Here is a 16,379-nt window from a genome sequence, read left to right on the forward strand (position 1 = left end):
AAAAATTCAGTGACTTATGCAATTAATATATATGTAATTCTCTGTATGACATCTTTATTTCAATGAAAATATAAAAGTATGCAGTTAACATTTCGGGGATAAAGCACCAGAGGTTTGAACAGTTAATAAAAATGTTATTTTATTTTTCTGAAGAAAAAAAAAAAAAAGTCATGGCAGGTAGAAAACGAATTTTTCTCCAAAATTTTTTTACCCTCAGAAATGAGTATAATACAACTCAGGGGAACATTAGTTAGATTCAGGAACTTGTAGGAGTTTCCAGAGTAGGGATGTGCATGCATGCTAAGTCGCTTCAGTCATGTCTTACTCTATGCGACCGTATGGATTGTAGCCTGAGAGACTCCTTTGTCCATGGGATTCTCCAGGCAAGAATACTGGAATCTTCCTACTTCAGGGAATCTTCCCAACCCAGGGATTGAACCCATGTCTCTTAAGTCTCCTTCACTGGCAGGCAGGTTCTTTACCACTAGCGCGACCTGGGAAGCCCAAGGATATATACAGGTTTTTATTTTTTAGACATTTCATCTGTAAAATGGGTATATGATCTTCTTTTTCTCCAAAGGAAGTCACCTAGATTAGTAAACTAAAACTGGTCAGAGTCCTTAGATCAGTATGAAACAAAAAGGCCAAAGAATCAAATATTTTACTTTCAGTATTTTACTATTGTAAGACTCCTTTCAGCTAAAACAAACTAGTGAGTATAACAGCCACAGGCAAGATAGGTTCTATCTCCACACAACATCTAAAAAGGTAGCTTCATTGCTAAACCAGAGGCAGAGAGCTTTGCGTTGGAGTACTTTAATACGTTTTTATATAGCATATAAAGCACATAAGCATAAACCAGTAAGATGCCTTGCTGAAAACTACCTGCTTTGTAAAAGCAGGCTGTAATTCTGAACAAGTTTTCAATTTTCACACTGCTGCTAGGGTAAAACATTTTAAAGAGTTTAATTTTTTACAATGGATTCAATGACATAGGATTATCTAACAAAGTAATGGCTAATCAATAGAAGGTTTAGTTGTCAGGTGAAACATATAACACACTAAAAGGGATTGATTGCCAGACTTCTCCTTATTTACTAGAAGGTATATATTTAAAATGACACAAACTTGTTACCAGGCTGCATTTTTTTTAACCTTGCAAAAAGCTGCTTAAGAAATCTGTTCAGCAGCCCTATAGCAAAACAAGATATACTATAATGAACATGGCTAGTGACTGGGGGGTGGGAAGGAGTATACAGGGACCTTCAGATATATATATAGAAATATATATATATATATATAGCACAGAGAAAGCAAACTAAAAGCAACATCTAGGAAAGGTGAAACTGAGCTTTAAAAATGCCACAATGATGCTATCAAATCTCATTCAATAGATGCAAAGCTGTATCTGATCTCATTCCATGTTGCTCTTACGGTAGATTTTTTTTTAAGGACTCATGCAACTGGGTACAATAGCCCCTCCTACCTTTTTAATGGTACATCCAGATTAAGCACTGAACACAAAATAAATTGGGCCCATATGGACTTCAACCAGCATATAAACTGTTTCCTTTATAATTTATTCACAGTATCTTATGTCTCTATATGAAAATATACTTTTTATGGTCATTGCAACCCAGGAGTTCAATAATATTTTTTTTACTAAGTCAGTGATTACACAATTTATCAAAGAATGATTACACTGAAATAAAAATAAAACAAAATGCCAACCCCCTATACGGTCTTCCTTCCTCAAAGTAATTTTAAGACTGCTGATTATTAAATTGCTTCTTTTTGAAAACGGGTTTTTGTAGCGAGACACAAATTGCAAAAGCCATGTTTAAAAAACAAAAAAGTTATTAGACTCTAAAGGATTCAGCCAAAGTGGGAAGTTAAATAAACAAATCACTTCATCAGACTTGGAAAGATGACTTTTGTCTTACTTAAGAGACCTACATTAATTACCTTTAAGGTCTTTTACACGGACTATTTAAAAGAAGTACAATTTATTTATTTATTTCAAATGAGGTGCTTCTTCTGAAGTATTAAATAATGTCTACAAATGCAAAAGCATTTTTATAAATAGGTAATTAAAATAGATGACTAAAATTAAGTCAAGCTGCAAAACATTACCCAGGATGCACTATGTTTTTGTGTTGTTTTTTTTTAATAAACATCTCAGGCAATTTTTTTCCATCCGAAGCCCAAAGCACTTCAGGAGAAAAAAAAGAAGTAGGAATTTCATAGGGGAAAAAACATACATATATAATGAAATAATGCCAAACCCCAAACTAAAGTATTTACAAGATAGTCCCTGAAGCACAGTTTGTCATATTGCAATTACACCTTGCCTACTGCCAAGCCAAAGTGCTTACTATTTCCACTAGGGGGAGAAATATCTTAACACAAAACAACGGCAGATATGGAATGGGTTTTCTTGAGCAATTATCAGAACAAAGCTCCCTTGGCTGTGTGTACCTTCTAATTACTCAATACAATTAAAATGACTAACCTAAAACAAATAGGAAAAAAAACCTGCCAGCCTGATATGGGGGACTTCATTAAACCTTTCCCCCTCATCAATCAAATCAGAAAGAAGGGAATGCCATTACATATTATACAAACACTACAGAGCTATTAAAGGAAGTAAATTCAGTGAGTTTCTCTCTCTTTTTTTTTTATAAAGGAAGTGGCTCTCTTGAAAAAGAAATGTCGTGGTATTTACCCATCTGGATGCTGCTTGAAAACAAATTGTCCTCCTAAGAGCAGAAATACAGTATGTTTTCTCTCAGTTCACTGGCTTATGAATGACTTTTTGTTGTTGTTGTTGTTTTGTTCAAACACATGATAATGTCATTTTCTGTGTCAGTGATGTGCTTGTTCCTCCTACTCATCCAACTGTATAAAGGAGCTATGCCAATCAGACCTCCATGCTTACACTGGATTGTTTTAAGTTCTTTACCGCTGGTTTCTGTGCATCTACTCCAAGTTAATGTTTAGAACAGCATAGGAATTTAGGGGAAGGGTGGGGTGGTAGGAAAGGAAAACAGCTACTTATTCCTTCTAAAAGGCTTATGCAGTTCCTTTTATAAGGCCCAGTCATTAACAGAAAATGACAACAGAGTCATTTTTCTTCAGCTGACAATTGTGACATTTTTCCAGCAGCATGCAAGGTGTTGAAAACCTGGCAGCTGTTACCTCCTGGGATGAAGATACTTTTTTATCCTCCCTTGACAGTTTAACTCAGTGGGTCAGCACCTTTAAAGACTGCAAAGTATCCTTGAAGAGGATGGAAGCTTGAATTACTGCTCCCTCCCTAATCAATGTAAACCCTCACTGCAGGTGAAGCCTCCATCTATAGAGGTGCATGGGGGAGGAAAATGTAATGCCCTGAGCCAGATGGTTTTTATCTTGTTTTTAAAGAATAAAGGAACAAGCTAACAAGGGAGACAGCTACTTTGTTAGCTTCTTGGCCTCTCTCATGGCTTTGCATCCCCAGGGTTCCAGCTACACAAGAGAAAGAATACCGAAAAACGTAAACACTTAAAGAAATATAACTAGAGGGCTGGCATCATGCTGCTTTCAAAGAGTTGAGACGGCTCTACTCAATGCTTTATTTATCACTACCCACGTTCTCAGGATGGTAAGTGGACACATACACAAAAGGAATGGGGGATGGGGGAGGGATTAGACCGAGGTCACAATTTACTCAATTACAGAGAAAGGCAGGGTTGACAGATCCTATTAGCACCAATGTGAAGCTAAGAAGGAGTATGCATGTTGTAAGGCTATGTTTTCAAAAAGCAATGAGTACTTTCATGTATCCTCTCAGGCCTTTGCCCTTGTTTGCAGATATGAGTACTATGAACACAGTTGCTATGGTTTTCTGGGCTTCACATCCTAGGAATAAAAGTAAAAAGAAAATTGTAGCTACTCTGTACAACTTTTAAATAAAAGTTTACACTTAAAAATAACAAGAGATCAGAAGATTATTCAGAAATTTAGAAAACTAAAAGAATAATTACATCCCCCCACCCACCCTCCACCTCCCAACTCTACTGCCTTCTGATGTTGGATATAAAATGGAAAAGCAGGTATACAAAACAACTTGGTGACACAGGGAGTAATGTCTTCCGACTTTCTCTTTCAATATTTTTTCTGCTAATGTCTTTCTCAAGTCTTAGAATTACGGTTATGGTAACCTCATAATACAAGTCAGGGAGTGTTCTTTTCTACTCTGTTTTCTATTTTGGTGTTATTTATTCCTTAAATGTTTGATAGAGTTCACCAGAAAACTATGTGGGCCTTTTGATAATTCAGTTTTTTCAACAGACATAGGGCTCTTCAAATTTTGTTTCACCTTGTTTTGGTATCAGTAAGTTGTGTTTTTCAAGGAATTGGTCCATATCATCAAAGATGCCAAATTTTTGGTATAAAGCTATTTATAATATTCCCTTTTACCTTTTTAATTTAAGAACTGTAGTGATAATACTTCTTTCAGTTCCTCTAACAGTTAAATAACTCTAAATTAACAGGCGTGTTCATATCCTATCAACAATGATTAAACTATACTTTAGAATATATAAGCTCTAAAATTAGTTTAAAACAACACTAAATTTATTAGAACATAACAGTATTTTAAAATCAGTGGTTAAAGAGTGGTAAACCCCATTAGAAATAGTATGCAAAAGAATGTCAAGTTAAGGGACTAGGCCACATGATGCAAATCCTGCTTATATAGACCTGAGGTAAAAGGCAGCTCTGACATCTTTTTATCTATATAACTTGACTAAAGGTGGGGTAGGGAGAGCAAATGGCATTTCATTATTGTCCTATGCATGGAGAAAAGAGGGTGTTTAAACAGCTTCTATACTATACCCTACATTAAAAAACTTGGTGATGGGGTAATCAAGTTCAGAGTAGTCCTGGACAGCTGCCCTGTGACCCGCTTGTATTGACCCCTGTTATTCATCACTCATCCCTAAGATTGAGAGGGCAAGCTCCTAGGGAGTGACCACCACAATAGACAGACACAAGCCAACAGTAATCTGGTTCCAGCAAAAAACCAGATGGCACTGCAATAAATTTACAAATCTGCATTCATGGGGCTGTTAAAACACCCAGAAGCTAAAAGACTCTGAGGGCCCCAGGAGGATCTCTTACTTCCCCATTTCTAAAGGCCATTTCTCTTTCCAAGAACAGAGTTCATGCTCTTCACAAAGAGAATAGAGATAAAACCCTTTACAAAGAAAGAAGGGGGGAAAGCCTCATGACCTAATTAATCTCCAGAGCTTGGATCTCAACACTGAATGACATATATTAGAAAAATAATTTTGGAGTACTAGGAGGATAAAAACAAACCTAAAAAACGGTTGTTAAATTAAAGCAGATGGGGTAAAGAGAACCTGCTAAAAAAGCAATGAAAAAAAAATTAATTTTTTTTCAAACACTGCACAAAACAGATCTTGCAAGTAGAAAATGATTCAATAATGTATGCATTTATTTTTTAAATGAATCAGATTAGTCCCATGTGTGACCTGCTGGTCCATCTGTATGTGCTGGACTTAATAGGCACGATTCTCTCTCTTGCTTCAGTTTGAAGTATGAGAGAGATAAATTTAGTTTAATTTTCAACAGATCAGCCTATCCATTTTCCAAATGGACCATCTGGATCAGCCTATTAAAATTAATTTATAACTTTGCAGAGTGAAAATTCGTTTGTTAGCTTAAATAAAGTTGCCAAAACTTTTTGTCATGTCATTGTTTTCTGACAGTTGTTTCTGTATAGTGGGCAGAGTGTTTCCACTTCCAAATTTATCTTATTCAGTTTCATCCTATATATTTAGATTTACAGATCAGGTGTTTATCTCCAAGAGTTAACGCTCTAACTAAACAATATCAATGCTTGATGATCATCTGGCTATTTACCAAGGCTTCCTGAACTGATTCAATTCTACTTACAATTATTTTTATAAAAAAATTTTGCATCCAAAATTGTTTTAACATAAATAAAAGAACGATGTGTCACGATTTCAAATACTTTCCCCCTAAATTTACATTGTCTACAGATTAGAGGTAGAGGGCTGAAGTAAAAATGCTTTGGCAACACTGAGATCTTTCAAATCACTGACTTGCTAATTAAACAAGTCATCAAATCTTTCTCGGCCTCCATTTTCTTCATCTATAAACTGGAAATCATATCTAGCAACTTTACACGGTTCTTGTGAGGGTTAAGTAAAATTAAGTATCAGGTTCACAGTGGGCACGCAACAAATATTCAATCTCTTCTTTTTCTTAGAATAATGCCATAGATGCAAGTAAATTAAAACTATTTTTACTACTGCTGGTGCTCATCTACTCCAATTTTATATTTAAAATAAATATTTGTGCATACCTATTCTTTGGCAACACTATAAGAACTTGTTTTTGCTGCCAGTGGGAGATGGAAGATGTTAGAGGTTGCTACAGGCAGTGAGAAGAACCTATTTTTTGACCAAATGTTTTTTAACATTTTAGTTTTTAAAAACAGAGCACCACAGAATTGAACTTTCAAAGAATGTATTACCTTTGAGGAGTCGGGGCACTGTGGTGAGTAAAAATTATTTTAAAGTTGTCATTAATATTGTCCTTTACTTCCAGAAAAAGCAAACAAATTTGCTCAGACTTTAGGAGCTAACTTAATTACCGGTAGATCCCTTTTGGTTTTTATTATTTTTTAGCGTATGAAGAATCTTAATAAAAAAGTAAGGTTTAAACTATCTACTATCTGCATTTAAGATACATTTCAAGTTATTTTTCCCTGAATAAGAAAACTTTCCTTTGATTTTGTTTTCACTATGTGTAAACAAATGACTGCCCTGTACTTGTACAACTAGGATATTTTTTAAATGACTGGGAAAACAATGTTAACTGATTGAAATTGATGGCTTGAGAGCCAGACCAACTTCAGAGTATTCTTAATTTAAGCTCCAGTACTTAACAAATGGCAAATTGAGGGTTTCCTGTCTTTTGTTTTGTTGTTGGTAGCTTTTTATTTTAAGTAAGACTGAATTTCATACCTGTCTAAGTGAATTCTTCTCTGGTATTATCTTCCTAGGGGGTTCGCCATTATTACAGTCTTCTCTCTCTGAGGAATTCTGTGAAAGAAAGTAAGCTTTAATTCAGTTCTCATTATCTTCAATCTTATTCTGTGGGAGTAAACTGAATTACATTTCTAATTCTGTAAGCTAGAATACCGTGTATATTTATGTATTTGTTCATATGAAGATTTATATACATATAGACATACACTTATGTAAAGGAAAACATATGCCCATGTATATAAATAAATGTATGTAGGGACCTAGGTGGGAAAGTATTTCATCTATATTTAAGCACTGCCCAGCAGATCATATTCATTATAAGTCTAGTTTATCGTTCTTTAGAAATGCAGGTTGGCACTGGACACAAAAAAGCTCCAGAGGGTAAAGCATCTGCCTGCAATCCCGGAGACCTGGGTTTTATCCCTGGGTCAGGAAGACTCCCTGGAAAAGGAAATGGCAACCCACTCTAGTACTCTTGTCTGGAAAATTCCATGGACGGAGAAGCCTGGTAGGCTACAGTCCATGGGGTTGCAAAGAGTTGGACACGACTGGGTGACTTCACTCATACTTAGCTGGTAACAACTTAAGCCAGGATTACTGCCTCCTCTTAATTAGTTTTAAACCATAGTAAAGTTTGATTGATCCAAGTTCTCAAAGTCAGATCCTAGAAAAAATTTAGTTATTTCTCTTCCTCTCTTCTCAGATTTGATTTTATTAAAAATAGTGCTTAGTTAGCTCAAAGCAATAAAATTTAATCAGGGTTTAACAGTTAAAATCCACTCTTGCCACTATAAACTCAAAAAGCAGTTAGAAGACCCTAAAATGTCAATGAGATGTTTAATACTTAAAAAGAGGGAAATAGATGCACGATACTGATACTGGATGCTTGGGGCTGGTGCACTGGGACGACCTAGAGGGAGGGTATGGGGAGAGAGGAGGGAGGAGGGTTCAGGATGGGGAACACAGGTATACGTGTGGCAGATTCATTTCGATATTTGGCAAAACTAATACAATATTGTAAAGTTTAAAAATAAAATAAAATTAAAAAAAATTTTTTTATTTAGTTCAAAGTATTTAAAAAAAAAAGAGGGAAATACTAATTCAGTTAGAAGCAAGTTCAGAGTTCTAAATATCAACAGAGTAAAAAGGCAACCCATAAAATGGGGGGAAGATTGCAAATTATTTATCTGATAAGGAATTAACATCCAGAATATAGACAGATGTTGTAAAAACTCAACAACAAAAAACAGAACCACCTGATTCAAAAGTGGATGAAGGACTTGAATAGACATTTACCCAAGAATATATACAAATGGTCAACAAGCACATGAAAGGATGTTCAGTATCACTACTCATTTCATAAATGAACAGCAAAACTACAAGGTACCATACATTCATTAGGTAGGCTACTATCAAAAACAAACAAGCAAAAAAACAGGTATTGATGAGGCTGTTGAAAAACTGGAACTTTTGTGCATCTCTGGGGGGAATGTAAAATGGTATATCTGCTATGGGAAACATTATGGTTTCTCAAAGAATTAAAAAAGGAATTACTACATGATCCAACAATTCCATCTCTGAGTACATACTCAAAAGAACTGAAAGGGGAGTTTTAAAGAGATATTTGTACATCTGTGTTTGTGGCAGCATTATCCACAACAGCTAAAACATGGAAGCAATGCAAGTGTATGCTGATGGATGAATGGTTAAGTAAAATGCAGTATATACTTACAATGGAATAATATTCAGCCTTAAAAAGGAAGGAAATTCTGACACATATCACAAAATTGTTGAATCTTTAAGACATTATACTAAGTGAAATAAGCTAGTCATAAAAAGATAAATACAGTATGATTCCACTGACATAACACACTTAAGAGTATTCAAAATCATACATACAGAAGATACAATGTTGGTTACCAGGGCTATGAGAAGGAAGGAATGAGGAATTATTGTTCAATGGGTAGAGTTTCAGTTTAACCAGATGAAAAGAGTTATGGAGATGAATGGGGGTGATGGTTGCACAACATTATGAATGTATTTAATATCACTGAACTCTATACTTTTAAAATGGTTAAGATGATAAATTTTATGTGTATTTTACCACATTAAAAAACAACTGAAAAAAATCTGGTAATCAACACATGTAAATCACTATCTGCAAGGCAAAATACAGAAAACTGAAATACACACTATTTGGGCTCTATTTTCCACAATTACATGTATGAGTGTGTGCTAAGTCACTTCAGTCATGTCTGACTGTTTGTGACCCTGTGGACATAGCCCGCCTGGCTCCTCTGTCCATGGGATTCTCCAGACAAGAATACTGGAGTGGGTTGCCATACTCTCATCCAGTTACGTGTGTAATGTTAGTATTTTAGAAAGTGCAGCTGATTTACTCATTATATTACATATATTCATCATATTCTAACTGAGGAGTTACTTTCAGATCCAAAAATTATATCCAACATGAGTTTATCTGAAAAATTTCATACAAGTATGAAATTGAATACAGGATCATAATGGTGTTTTAAACTTAGATAGTATACATTTTTTGCATTTTGTATCAAGAAGCCCTCTATGGCTAACATCTGTGTGCCTTCTGTGTCACACCTTGATAGGCCAGCACACTAAGGTGTTCCTTCTGGCCAGAAATCTCCCATGAGGTTTAACTTGATATTTTACATTTGTAATGATCACTTTACATTAAAGGTCCCTAAAATCAATACAAAGAAAAAGAAAAAAAATGTTATGTTACAAGCTAGGGATAGAGGCTCAATAACTTCAGAATTCTAACTGCTTTTACTCTCCTATACAAATGAACTGTATTCAATTAAGCCAGTATTCAATTTTAAACTTATAATCTGTTAAGTAATTACTTCCCAGTCCATGAAGTTACACACCCTCCTTTAAATAAAATACCATTTCAGATAACCTAAACCTGTTTAATTCAACGTAAGGTCCTATATTTAAAATTAATTTTTTTTTAAATGTCATCATAATAAAGTTGGAAGCTTAATTACTTTCTGGTGAAAGTCTGTTATACTGAAGACATTATAAATCACATTTTTACTCTACAGGTGCTTTGGATGAAACAAAATTGATGGCAAACTCTCTACACTAAATTACATAGCAAAAAAACCTGTGATCTTAACCTAATACGATGAGTCAGTTCAGTTCAGTTGCTCAGTTGTGTCCGACTCTCTGAGACCCCACAGACTGCAGGACGCCAGGCTTCCCTGTCCATCAGTGAAGCCATCCAACCATCTCATCCTTTGTCGTCCCCTTTTCCTCCTGCCTTCAATCTTTCCCAGCATCCGGGTTTTTTCCAAGGAGTCAGTTCTTCCAATCAGGTGGCCAAAGTATTGGAGCTTCAGCTTCAGCATAGTCCTTCCAATGGATATTCAGGACTGATTTCCTTTAGGATTGACTGGTTGGATCTCCTTGCAGGCCAAGGGACTCCCAAGAGTACTGTCCAACACCACAGTTCAAAAGCATCAATTCTTCAGTGCTCAGTGGCTATCTAGCCCAAATCAGCAATTTTCTTCCTCCTGACCCTCTATTTTTTTCTGATTTAGATGGGAAACTATTGAGTGAGCATTATAAGAATGTCTAAAGTATTAAAAGATAAAGGGAGCTAAAGGATGATTACTACCTTAGAGCAGAACACAGAGCTGAAGAGGAGCTCCTTTCCCTTCTCCATTCAATCAGGGCAAAGGATATACATATTATTTATTTTGTTGTCTAAAAAAAAAGGTAACTTTAACATTAACAAGCAAGAAAAGGAGAAAAACACTGTTACAGCTAGTTCTTTTTTACATAGTTTAATAACCCAACATTTTTTGCTCTTTTTCCCGACTTCTTTTAATCATTTTTTACTTTTACTAGACCATCCACCATGAGAAAACAAATCAATTGAATTCAATCAATTCAAAAAATTCAATTATGTTGTTGCTTAAAACAGAGGTAGTGACATTAAACAGTCATGTTATCAGGAGCAAGGAGTAAGGTACCCTCCTCAAAGTGAAGAGGAGAGCCAGAAAGCCAGTGAATAAGAAATTAATAGCTCTACAGTCTTGAGGATGGCCGGGAATGATTAAACAGCCAACATACCTGATAGTCACTTTGGTGGTTCTCAAAGACTGTGCTCTCCAACACCACCCAGTTCAGTAGCACAGTTATTCCTTGTATCTTTAACTATGATGCATTCCAATAAGCAATATTCACAACTGCCCTTGGTCATATCAAGCTAAATTATGTCCAATTCTAAATTATGTCCAAGTGTAAATTATGTCCAATCAAGCTAAATTAAGTTCTACTTATGGGTAACTAAAAGATGTGGGTAAGACTCATGATACAAATTCAGTTCAGTTCAGTTCAGTCGCTCAGTCGTGTCCGACTCTGTGACCCCATGAATCGCAGCACGCCAGGCCTCCCTGTCCATCACCAACTCCCGGAGTTTACCCAAACTCGATGATGCCATCCAGCCATCTCATCCTCTGTCGTCCCCTTCTCCTCCTGCCCCCAATCCCTCCCAGCATCAGGGTTTTTTCCAATGAGTCAACTCTTTGCATGAGGTGGCCAAAGTATTGGAGTTTCAGCTTCAGCATCAGCCCTTCCAATGAACACCCAGGACTGATCTCCTTTAGGATAGACTGGTTGAATCTCCTTGCAGTCCAAGGGACTCTCAAGAGTCTTCTCCAACACCACAGTTCAAAAGCATAATTCTTCAGTGTTCAGCTTTCTTCACAGTCCAACTCTCACCTTGCCCAAAACATATAACCTCAATCTGCTCATGAGAAACAACAGACTAGCCGGAATTGAGGGAAATCTTAGAAAATTTCTAGTCTGTACCTAACAAAAAAGCGTCAAGGTCATAAAATACAAAGAGAGACTAAGAAACTGTTACAGGTTAAAGAAAACTAAACAGACAAAACTGAATGCAGCCTGTGATCTGAAGTTATTTGGTGGGGGGAGGAGCTGAAACAAAATTGATGGTAAACTCCTCTGCACTGAATTATATAGTGAAAAATAAGTGATCTGAGCCTAACGGGGTAAGGACTATCGAGCCCATATCCACAATTTTCTTCTCCACCCTTTACTTCATCTGTTCTTGATAGGCAATTATTGAGTGGGCATTATGATATAAGGTTTGTATAAAGAACAATATCAGAATTATTGGAAAAATTTGAAACAAGTCTATAGATGAACTAATAACATCATATCAATGTTAATTTCCTGACTGTTTCTCTATTTTTAAAATTAACATGTGGAAAAACAAATTTTTGGGGGGGTATAGTTCTATTGAGTTTTGAGAAAACCATAAAGTTATATAACCACTACCACAATCAAGATGTAAAGCAGTTACATTACCTTCCAAAATTCCCCTTGATAGAGTAAACTCCTTTCCCTAGGGATCACTGATTTATTTTTTGTCTCAATAATTCTGTCTTTTCTAAGGCGTCATACAATGAATCATATAGTATGTAACCGTTTGAGTCTGTCTTCTCATCTAACATAAAAAATACATTCGTCAGATTCATTTGTGTTCTTTCGTATTTCAGCAGTTCTTTCCTTTTTATTGGCAAGTAGTAGCACTGTATGGATGTACCAAAGTCTATTTATACACTCAACTTCCTGACTTCAACAGTCTGTACTGGGGTTTTTTTTTTTTTTTTAAACTGAAGTATAGTTGATTTACAGTGTTTCAGGTATACAGCAAAGTGATTCAGCTATACATTTATATTTACTCTTTTTCAGATTCTTTTCCATTACAAGTTATTATAAGATATTAACTATAGTTCCTTGTGCTATATAGTAGGTCCTTATGTTTATCTATTGTATATACGGTAGTAGTGTTAATCCCAAATTCCAAATTTACCCCTCCCCCTTTCCCCTTTGGTAACCCTAGGTTAGGTTTGTTTTCTATGTCTGTGAGTTTATTTTTGTCTTGTAAATAAGTTCATTTGTGTCATTTGTACTGTGGTTATTTAAAAGAATGTCCTTGGTCTTAGAAACATACAATGAAAATATTTAGGGGTAAAAGGACATGTGTCTGCAACTAACTTTAAAAGAGCTCAGAAAAAGTAATAAATAAATTGATGTTAATATATAAATGTGCATGCTAAGTTGTTTCAGTCGTGTTTGACTCTTTGGAACCCTATGGACTGTAGCCTGCCAAGTTCCTCTGTCCATGGGATTTAGCAGGCAAGAATACTGGAGTGAGCTGCCATGCCGTCGTCCAGGGGATCTTCCCAACTCAGGGGTTGAACCTGCACCTCCTGCATTGCAGGCAAATTCTTTGCCACTGAGCCATCGGGAAGCCCGTTAATATATATGTGTATGCCTGCAATGGACTGCAAGGAGATCCAACCAGTCCATCCTAAAGGAGATCAGTCCTGGGTGTTCATTGGAAGGACTGATGCTGAAGCTGAAACTCCAATACTTTGGCCACCTGATGCAGAGAGCTGACTCATTTGAAAAGATCCTGATGTTTGGAAAGATTGAAGGCAGGAGGAGAAGGGGATGACAGAAGAGGAGATGGATGGCATCACCAACACAATGGACATAGGTTTGGGTGGACTCCGGGAGTTGGTGATGGACAGGGAGGCCTGGCTTGCTGAGGTTCATGGAGTCACAAAGAGTCAGACACGACTGAGCGACTGAACTGAACTGATTGCCTGAAATGTGGGAGACCTGGGTTCAATCCCTAGGCTGGGAAGATCCACTGGAGAAGGGGTTACCCACTCCAGTATGCCTGGAAAATTTCATGGACTGTATAGACCAGGGGGTCGCAAAGAGTCAGACACGACTGAGTGACTTTCATTTTACTTCACTTTATGTATAAACAGAGATCAAGCAAATGTGTTGACATATGGAGAATCTATGTAGAGTATAAGGGGATTTTATTTATTTATTTTTACTATTCTTTTAACTTTCTGTACATCTGAAATTATGTCAAAATAAAAATTAACCAAACAGATGAAATCCAGAAGAAAATATGTTAATAAATGGAAAAACAGAAGTCAGATAAATGAAAAATAAACTGAGGGAAAAAATTCCTTCAATAAAAATAAAAGTTGTATTTTACCACTTAAGCTTGAGCCAACTAGAAAAACCTGACTGCTCAAAACAACTCATTCACAACACTCAGATGGAACATTTCGTTATAGTAAATTATTTGCAGAATGTATGTGTAGTCCTGGAGTAACAATAGTGTATAAATATTAGCATTAAAATATTTCTACTACATAACTTGTTACCTTTTATATTAACTTGAATATTTATGCCTTAACCCAGCATTCACTAGTTTAGAATTTTTAAGGGCAGAATAAAAGCCTCACTGACAACTTTGAATTTAACTTCAAACTGGAAGCATTAGAGTTATAACAGCTGCAGACAAGCAGACTTAGTAACAGAAAGGGTAGGTAAAACAGACTTGGTAGGTAAAAGTCAAATGAAATACTACTAAAGCTCATGTGTTAGATCTCAGGGATGTTATGTATTTTGGATAAAATGTTTCCAGAAGTAACCCGGAGGTGAATAAAAAAGAAAAAAGGAATCACATTAAAAAAAAACTGTCTCAAAATCAACATATCCAAATTTAAAGCACTCTTTACCATCCTCACCCATTTTAGGCTAGCTCTTTCCTTCTCAACTTTCTATCCCAGACTTAAATCCTCAGAGTCAATTTTACTCATCCCTCCCATCCCCACCTTTTCTTTTTTTTTCTTTAAATAGATTGAAGCCAATTTTAGGTCTTCAATTTTTCCTTTGAGTCATGTATTTTAATAGATCTAACCTTAGTTTTGCATTTTACTCTAATCTAGACCACCAATACCTCTTATCAGTGTTACTACTGTTGAGATCGTCTTCTGGCCTCCTTGCCTAAATCTGTATCTGCTCCATTTCATATACTACTGTCGGAATCATTGTTCTAAAAAGACTACTCCTCTGCTAAAAACCTTTTATGACTCTCTGTCATCTACAGGATAAATCCAAACTTCTTAGTACAGATAGCATCCACAATTAGGCCAATTTCCATTAAAGTCTCCTGCACCATTTACATGTTATTTAGCATTCTTCAAAATAAGAAAAGCACTCAAATTAGCACTTTACTTCTATTTGGAAACACTGTTTTATTTCTCTGTTTTATCTCCATATGAACAAGCTTCCACCCCAGCCTTGCAGTGTAGGTTTCTTCGGGGCAGGGCCAGTTGCTTTTCCCCCTTCACTTTCCAGTAGTTGTTGTTCAGCTGCTAAGTCATATCTGACTCTTAGTGACTCCGTGGACTGTGAAGCATGTCAGGCTCCCCTGTCCTTCATTATCTCCCGGAATTTGCTCAGATTCATGTCCGTTGAGTCAGTGATGCTAGTCTAACCATCTCATCCTCTGCCACCCTCTTCTCCTTTGCCTTCAATCTTTCCCACAAAGCTTGAGAGCATAATATGAGTTTTTAAATGTTTATTAGATTGAGTACTATTGCCAGATTAATCTTTCTTAATCACCACTAATTTTTTCTTCAAAAATGTATAGTGGCTCTTTGTTTCCATGAAATCAAATATAAAGTTCTAGGCCTGGTTTTCAAGATCTTCCAGAATTTTCTGCTACATTATATCAAGTTATTTCCCTCAACGTACTTTTTTTTTTTCTGCCCTAGTTAAGCAAGTCTCTTCATAGTCTCATAAACATGATTTGGTCTTGAAATTTCCAAGCTAGAAGGATCTTTATTAACGCTAGTCTAGAATTATAAACACAATTACTTAATCAATTCAAGTCCTACCCATTCTTAAAATGAGTTTCAACTTCTTCTCCTCTAAGAAAGTATACAACTATTCCATCTTATCTTACTGGAAATTTCTTAACATTTTTATTTGGTCCACACAGTTTGGCACTTAAATAGATGAATGTTTGTATCTACTCTCAAGTACCCAATAAGACTGAAAGCTTACTGGACAGTCTTTGTGGTTCCCTCTACCTCCCAACACATTACATAATATACAGATAATAAGGTCTTAATAAATAACTGAAACCCTATACCCACACCATCCAGATAGCTTTAAAAATGGTTTCCACAGCAGAGAAACTTCAAAGTGAAAGCCAACTACAGTCTTATCATTCTATCAATTTAATGCCAGTATAATTTACAGGAGGAGACTGTAAGCCCCTGCTCTAAATAAAGTTTTATTGAAACTTGCTGCTGCTGCTGCTGCTAAGTCGCTTTAGTCGTGTCTGACTCTGTGCGACCCCACAGACGGCAGCCCACCAGGCTCCCCCGTCCCTGGGATTCTCCAGGC

The 16,379-nt window shown here is 36.1% G+C and overlaps 1 protein-coding gene across 12 annotated transcripts in view; it reads right to left on the reverse strand.

Annotated features, from left to right (window-relative positions):
• BTRC (beta-transducin repeat containing E3 ubiquitin protein ligase) overlaps window positions 1-16,379 on the reverse strand; it is a 175,314-nt gene that overhangs the window by 74,648 nt on the left and 84,287 nt on the right. For 7 of the 12 annotated variants that reach the window (XM_010859491.1, XM_010859492.1, XM_010859487.1 and 4 more), the window contains one exon: window positions 7,059-7,136. The exons of 3 other annotated variants lie outside the window; for them this stretch is intronic. In XM_010859491.1, coding sequence (XP_010857793.1) covers window positions 7,059-7,136 — 78 coding nt within the window. Of the gene's footprint in view, window positions 1-3,814; window positions 3,901-5,361; window positions 5,378-7,058; window positions 7,137-16,379 lie in introns of those variants that run through there. 2 more of the 12 variants (XM_010859498.1, XM_010859500.1) reach the window with 2 other exon arrangements.

Source organism: Bison bison, unplaced genomic scaffold (assembly GCF_000754665.1).
Source record: "Bison bison bison isolate TAMUID 2011002044 unplaced genomic scaffold, Bison_UMD1.0 scf7180017864456, whole genome shotgun sequence".
In the NCBI taxonomy this organism is placed as follows: Eukaryota; Metazoa; Chordata; class Mammalia; order Artiodactyla; family Bovidae; genus Bison; species Bison bison.